This window comes from Sylvia atricapilla, chromosome 7 (genome assembly GCF_009819655.1).
Source record: "Sylvia atricapilla isolate bSylAtr1 chromosome 7, bSylAtr1.pri, whole genome shotgun sequence".
NCBI lineage: Eukaryota > Metazoa > Chordata > Aves > Passeriformes > Sylviidae > Sylvia > Sylvia atricapilla.
The window spans coordinates 11,344,026-11,351,463 of NC_089146.1; the positions used below are offsets into that span (position 1 = coordinate 11,344,026).

General features: G+C 37.6%; 1 protein-coding gene across 1 annotated transcript; it reads right to left on the reverse strand.

Moving 5' to 3' along the window:
- Positions 1 to 1,549: 1,549 nt before the first annotated feature.
- On the reverse strand, positions 1,550 to 7,199 carry KCTD18 (potassium channel tetramerization domain containing 18). Its single transcript, XM_066322588.1, has 6 exons — positions 7,022 to 7,199; positions 5,569 to 5,780; positions 4,470 to 4,663; positions 3,350 to 3,444; positions 2,909 to 3,011; positions 1,550 to 2,267 (listed from the first exon to the last, which is right to left on the reverse strand). The coding sequence occupies exons 1-6, from the start codon at positions 7,176 to 7,178 to the stop codon at positions 1,733 to 1,735; spliced, it is 1,296 nt and encodes a 431-aa protein (XP_066178685.1). The 5' UTR covers positions 7,179 to 7,199; the 3' UTR covers positions 1,550 to 1,732.
- Between the last annotated feature and the right edge of the window lie 239 nt (positions 7,200 to 7,438).

Genomic DNA, 7,438 nt, shown 5'->3' on the forward strand with positions numbered 1-7,438 from the left:
TCTCTTGTTTTTTCTCACCTAAATTATATTCTCTTGTTCCGTGTTTATAGAAGCTTTCTAAATTCAAAAGTTGAAACAAATCACCTTTAGAGAGCCTTGTAAAAAAGATTTTAAGATGCATGGTAAAGTGCTCAGCTGTTGAATAAACAGTGAGTAGAATTCACACAAAAGATAAGTATTTAAAACTTCTTTTCAGATAGATTATGAAGAAAAACAAATTTCACAAACTTAGTCTCATGTTCAAAGAGTACTAGAGTACATTATGCTAGTAGTATCCTTCCATAACTTTCTGCTTTGTCCTTTGTTCAGTGAAAATTTTTGTTGAGATAGGAAGAGCCTTGGGATTGTTGATCTTCAGGTTTATTTTTAAAGAAAAAACACTAGCTTAAATGCTGTAAAGGTCAGCTGGTCTTCCATATACACACCAATAGCAGAAAATTAAAGTGCTCTCCACCTTTATAGTGGTTACTGTTCATGGCAAAATGTCTCATTAAAAACGATAGTACATGAAAATTCAGGGGTTTTTATTTGTGCAAATTATGTTTCAAGTCCTTATGGTTGGGAGAAAAGCCTGAAAATGTGATGGCTTTAAATGATCTAGCAAGTAAAACATGTAAAGAACCCTTCCGTAATTCTGATAGTCTCAGGAATTTTAAGAACTTGCTTTTTGGCAATGTTCTCAGTGCTCAGAGACAGCTGTATTTACTGTGCTGGAGAAGCAAAAGTAGTTGTAAAACCAGCAAAAAAACCCCCAGCACCCAATGCTAAGCAAGAGAACAAAACAAACCCGGGTTTTGTTCACTGATTTAAACAACTAAAAGGGCTCTTGAAAATCAAGGATCCAAACTTGCCTTTCCTCTGCTGATAGAAACATACAGCAGCTCTTTGTTTCAGTATCATCACTGAACATTTGCCCTGCTACAAGAATGTCTCCTCCAGCCTGCAAGGTGGGGAAGGAGGTAGACTTTCTTCAAACCGTGGCCCTTGGACCTCAGCTTGTGTGCTTTGCTGCACACGAGTTGAGGTTGTGCCCTCCTGGCATGAAAGGACCTGCAGAAGGACATGGAAGGTGTAACTCAGCCCCTGCAGGACATGGAAGGTGTAACTCAGCCCCTGCAGCCCCAGAAAAGCCATCCCCCAGCAGCGTGACACAAAAGGCCACAGCTGCATCAGCCTGGCCCCTGTGGCAGATCACACCACGGTACTGTGTGTCTGTAAATGTGTCTCTCCAGAGAGAGCAGCCTTGTTACTCACACAGCACACTTCTTCCCTTCCTGTATTTCTGAATGTTCTCTCAGTGTATGAGCACAGGTGATCCCTTGCATTGCTAGTAAGAGCAAAAATGGTCATTTACCCTCACCAGAAGCGCCAGTAAGTGCCTTCAACTTCCAGTGCCTCTGCAGCAGGCATATGTTGTACACTTGTGGCAACCTTGTATCTAATAAAGGCTGCTTGTTTTTATGTGTTCCCCCCCTTAAAGGTACAAATTGAGGTTCACTGTAGTTAAAGCTGACTGGAATGTTAAACTGCATGTGCTTAAACAATTTTTTTAATCAATTTTTCTTCCTCCCTTCCCAAGATCTAAAAAATACCTAGAAATAAAGCAGAAAACACACCTCAGTGCTCACTTAAAACAATTTTCTTCCTGTGCTTTCCATTATCTTTTTCATCACAATTTTCCATCTAGTCTTTGAATACAGGATTACATGAGATAATGATCCTGAGTCAAACATTATCCATTCCCTTTATCATTCTTAAGTGTAATACTTTCTCCTAATACAGCTGGTTCGATCTTGTTCAGTACTGTAGAAGTAGTAGGAATTTCAGCAGCAGCAGTGTCCCTTTCCCTTGTTTCGCTGGGTGCAGAAGAAGGTGGCTGAGAAGGTGTCACAAGAAAAAGCGGAGTCCTTCTCAGCTTCACTGCACGTTTGTTCACAGGCTTCTTACTCCCTGCAGCTTGGGATGGCATTTGGCTCAGAGTCCCATTGCCAGCACTCTGCCTTCCACAGGGAGCCTGGGACTTGCTGGGCACTGATGGGCATGTTGCAGATGTGGTTTCAGAAGCTTCTTTGTGGAGTATCAGCTTTTCACTATGGGGTCGTTTAAGAATTGCTGCAGAATGTGAAGCATTGCAGGCAGCTACCTTTAATGAAGATGAATTCTTGACTTTTATGTGAGTACTTGTTGAGGGACCTGAGAATCTAATTGGCTGGGGACCCACTTTACATGGTAAACAGCCTTCCACTTCAGTATAGTCAATTAATCGTCTGTAAAACAAAGAACATCAATTTAATAAATAATCTATATATGTAAATTGTTATTTTTATTACATTATTACAAAACAGACCATCTGCAACAGCATTTCACAAATAGGTTTTAATGATGCTGTAACTAACATAAATTACAGTTCCCAACAGTTCATCACTACAATCAGGGTTGCCTTTCTGTGACTAGAACCATCAATCCCTTCTGCCTCTCTAAGATGACACATTAAAAACTGTTGCAGTGAAGTAGCTGTAGGCTGGCTCAGGTGACGGTGCAGTGGCACCTGCAAAATGCTGCTTTTAGAAGACTTCTCACAGACATGAAAATCATTTAACCTTTTAAAGTTTTCACTTAAGTTTCTGGTTTAGCAGTCCCTTTAACTAATACTGCTCTCTAGTTTTTCAAGTTACTCCTTTTAACTCGAGAGAAATCTTAGCAGCCTAAAAAAACCAGTAATTTGTTTCTAGCATTCAGTTGTGCAATTAGGTGGTCTATGACACTTAATAAAAATGTAAATTAAAAAACCAGAAACCTCAACATGCATAGATATTTAAGGAACCTGAAATTATAGAGAGGAGGGGAAAAAAAAAGACAGTACTGTATTTCTGAATTAATTTTATGCCACCTATGCAAATCAGCATACCGTTTATAAACTGGAGGCATATGATGCAAACTGCCTCTCAGAGGGCGTTCTTCCAGAGTCCAACATTCAATCAGCTCCTGGGGCACTCTCCAGTAGCTGACACCTGCATTTCATAGCAGCATTTTACTGGTGAGCTGAGAGAACACAGCCATGTAGGTTTTTACACCTGACTAAATACATGAATATGTGTATTTTATTATGCAGAATTTCAGCTCTCACCTGGCTGACATGAGCATTACTGACAGCTAGCATGCTGCTTCATTCATGTCAACTCCTGTCCCCTCTTTGGAACATCCCATAAAACATTTTTCCCCCCAAACAGCCACTACTATTTTACAGTGTTATCAAAGTGCAGAGTTTTTATTATAATTAGTTGGCAAATATTTTTCTTATTTTTATGTTTAAAAGTAGTAATACTGAAACGAAAAATTATTACTCTACCTCTTCCTTCCCAGGCATCAAAAGCGTCCATCATCTGTTTCAGGTCAGCTACTGAGTAATAGCTCCAGATGTATTGGATGTTATTTCCAGCTTCTCTAGACATATTGTTTTAAAGTTAACAGTTATGTAATTTGTTAGCTAAGTCCTTAAAAATGTGCCATTGGTGAAATATACCAAATACTAACTATAAGGACTTAGCAGTAAATGTTTTATAAAGGAGAAAGGAAAATGTTACTCTGATTTTGTTTTTATTCAAATAGGAGGTTTTAATCCTCCTGTGAATGCCTGTTGCTAAAAATGGATATTCACAAAAAAAAAAAAAAAAAAGTTCATAGAAGAATAATTACAGAATTAATTATGTAAAACCTATTTTTCTAGAATACACAGTAGGAGAACCAACACCTGATATGTTGCCAGATACTCTTGGAATAAATATTAATGTTCCTAGCCTAAATTTAGGAAGATATGCATCCTAATTATAAAGATGATGAAGTATCAAGAGCTTTATCTTAATCAAAAGATGCACAGCGAAGTACACTTATGACACTGCACTGTGAGAGTGACAAACTGCTTCCAATTTTAAGTACAGACCTACCAATAACTTCCAGTTGTAACCATGTAAATACAGTAATAATGTAGTATTTATTAAAAGAATTAAAACCATTTCCTTTCATCTTTGTTTCTCGCTGTTCAGCTATCTTAGACGACTGCAAAAAAAGAATTGCATGAATCACAACCAACTTTGCAAAGATTTCTGGGGGTTTTTCTGTATGGGGATTTATTCACTGTATTGAAGTGTAAATATTAGAAAGTAATTTTTAATTGTTGTGACATTTTAAAAATAGTAAGTCAAACAGAGTAAGAACTTAGAAGCAACTTCACACTAACCAGCTTGTGTGTACTCTCTCAAATTCTTAACCTCCAGGCTTAGTTTTTATCATGTTTATTTGTTTAATGTGGCCAGTCTATTATCCAGCTGCTTTGGGAGCTGAAAACATTCCTTCCACACATTTATAGTACAATAATGCTGCATTATGCTACATATGATAATACTGAGGCAGAATTATAATATGTATTTATTCTCACTTCACAATGCTTTCATGTTTGATAGTCACCTTACCTTTTGTACATGCTTTTACTATGAATTTTCATTCCTAGCGCCTTACTAATTGCATCAGTTCCGTCAGCTCTTGTGGCATACACACCAATAATTTTACTTTCACAGCTTGCTCCAGAAGTGTTGAGATAGTGCAGGACCCAAACTGTAGGCTTGGTACAAACCAAATGGTAAGAATCACAGAAATCCAACAAAACCTGAAAAAAACATAAAACATATAGAATATTAACAAGAATGCAGTATTTTTAGTTGAATTAGCTGTCATATTTAAGTTTTCTTAACTGTACCAGTGAGCTCTTTTTAACTAAATCAAGGATGTAGTTTTTCTTGAATAATGTCTGCAGTTATTTCTTATCTGATGTTACCAGAGAATGTTGTGAAACTAAGAGGTTCACAGAAAGGCAACAGAAGTGGTTAAAGGTGACACAACTCCTTAACATGCAAAGAAACTGAAAGGCCTGGAATTGTTTTGCTCTTTTCAAAAGGAAATGAGTAAGGGAGAATGTGAAGTACAGAGAAAAATAACTTGCTAGAAGGACACAGATGACTGTCAGGAATAACACAGCCCGAGCTGGTAATATGAGTTAATTTCCTACCAGTTAATTAGAATTAGCTTTTAAGTTACAATACTCTACAACCTGAGGATTTTAAAAAATACACGAATTATCTTTTCTCCTTTCTCATTCTAAAAAAACGTCAAGAGTACATTTTATTGTACAAATTTTAGGAATAACTTGTAAAACTGAAAAAGAAACCCCAACCAAAACAACTTCAAGGGATCAAATTAATTTCAAGTAAAATTTGAAGCTAAACAGGAAACTAAATGTCCTTCTACTACACAAGTTCTACAGCAGATTTGCATGTACAACACTCACATTTAAACTACTGCTGTATTGCAATGATAGTAAAAGCTGGTGTCCTTTACTATACTAACTGCTTTATCAACTCTAGGGTTTCTTAACCTAAACCTCTGAATTTACTCATGATTTAGTGTGGTCACTAAGATGTGATAACTCAGACATTCTGTAGCTTCAGTGTTTGGTGCTAGCAAATGGCACAGGTTAGAGAGTTCAGCATCAAAAACGTTAAGAAATGTCAGGACCTTTTTAAGCTCTATATTGGACCTTGAAGAGTATGTCTCCATTTCATTGGCCAAATGATCAGACAGATTGTATGGATAAGGGATTCCAAAATAATCTGCTTCCTCCTGCAGTGCAGTTCGAACTTGTTCATCCCCAGGAATCCGAACTTCTCCATGAAGATAATCCAAAAGATATTTAAACAGGTTTCCATCTCGATCAATTAGACATGCTCCTGAAAACATGAACTTAATTAAAATACTGTTTCCAGCAAGTGAAGACAAACTTGTCACATTCCACCAAATCATCATGTACAGCCTTTTGTACAAAATTTCTGTACTGGTTTTACTTAGGAGGAGTAAGTATACTGTCTTTACTCTTTTAAAATAGTTTTTTTTTTCCCTGGAATATTTGTTATTTGAAGATAACATTTTTAGGGCAGTAAACATTTCTTTGGAATTTCAGTGAAATCACTCATCTCCATAGGACCATAGTAATACAACCTCAGCTGTGCTGCACTCTGCTTAAAATGCTGAAATCTAATTCTAGGCACATTTCTAATTCTAACTGCAGGTGCATCTTTACCCACTGTTGCAAGGATCTGTTCAATATTGCTTCTAGACCATTTAAGAGAGTTAAAATGAGCATCAGTTCCAGTACATATCTAGTCAAACCTTCCCAAAACATTACTCGAGTTATACTGTATTTGTTTCTTTTTCTCTCTTTCACCTGGAGGGGCCCAAGGAAACCAACCAGACCATGCAGTCTGTTGCCTGTACAACAGGCTGTTCACTGCAACTGTGAAAGATGGTAGCAAAGTCCTGTTATGTTATGCCAAGTCCTTATGTTAAACACTTTGGCTATTTTGCAGTCTAATGCATGCCACAATGAATTACTATTCTTCATCCATTGTCTCTTTCAACTGGAACTACTTTGGCTGGATTTTTAAGACACAAACAAGTGTGAAATCTGACCCATGAATAGTTTTTATTCAAACTGCTATATCAAGCCATGGTGGTGAAAAATGCTGGTTTTACTGGGTAGTAAGGTATTCTGAAACCAAGATTAGACCGAAATCTCTTTACGTAATGAACAGAGGGAATGAGATGCCTCTGGAGATTATAGGGGCTCACAGACAGGATCCAAGATAAATGCCAAATGCTCTGCCAACTTCAATTTTATCTACTTTTGTGTTCTTACTGAAGAAGAACATTCCAAAGCCACAGTTTGGACAGGGATATTGTGCTGTACAAATGTGTGTGTTTGCAAGCACGAGTAGACTTGTGGAATTCAGATGAACCACCTGTACATATAAAGTCATGCATGCAGAATTGTTCTCCAACCTGGAATTAGAAGCCAATTGATGCTCAGCAGACTGGGAAAAGAGATATACTATAAAATGCATAAATATAAATATCGTATTTACCAGAGTGCTCTGTGATCAGAATGTGATATTTAGAGCTTCAGTGTATTTACCCGATTCATCCACTTTCAGAGGAAAGCGTCCACTGAACATGGAAGCCAGCATGGAGTCCTTAAAGCGGCACAGAGACTCGCGCCTGGCCGTGTACAAACAGCCCCGCACATTCAGCCGTAGAATATCCTGGACATCTTCAGCCTTGCCCTCTTCCATTGCATTTGCCAACGATGATGTTCATTAGAGCTACTCAAACCTAAAACAGATACAAACAGACGTGAAACCAACGCCAGCTACAGACTTAACACATCATATGCAAGACCTAAGCAAGAGCTCAGCTCTTGCATGTCTCTAACAGGATACAGTTGGAAATAGTTTTGGAAATAGTTCTGGAGACCTAGTAATGCAAATAGCCAAATATTCTGCACCATTCGTATAAAAAAATATGGCGCTTTACTTTGCTAAGGAACACAAAG

Excerpts from the sequence above, each read along its gene's own strand:
- KCTD18 (XM_066322588.1), bottom strand. The coding sequence starts at position 7,178 with ATGGAAGAGGGCAAGGCTGAAGATGTCCAGGATATTCTACGGCTGAAT. Across the intron at positions 4,664-5,568 it reads CCAATATAGAGCTTAAAAAG|GTTTTGTTGGATTTCTGTGA; the intron begins GTCCTGACATTT and ends TGTTTTTTTCAG. Across the intron at positions 3,012-3,349 it reads TGATGCCTGGGAAGGAAGAG|GTGTCAGCTACTGGAGAGTG; the intron begins GTAGAGTAATAA and ends TATGAAATGCAG.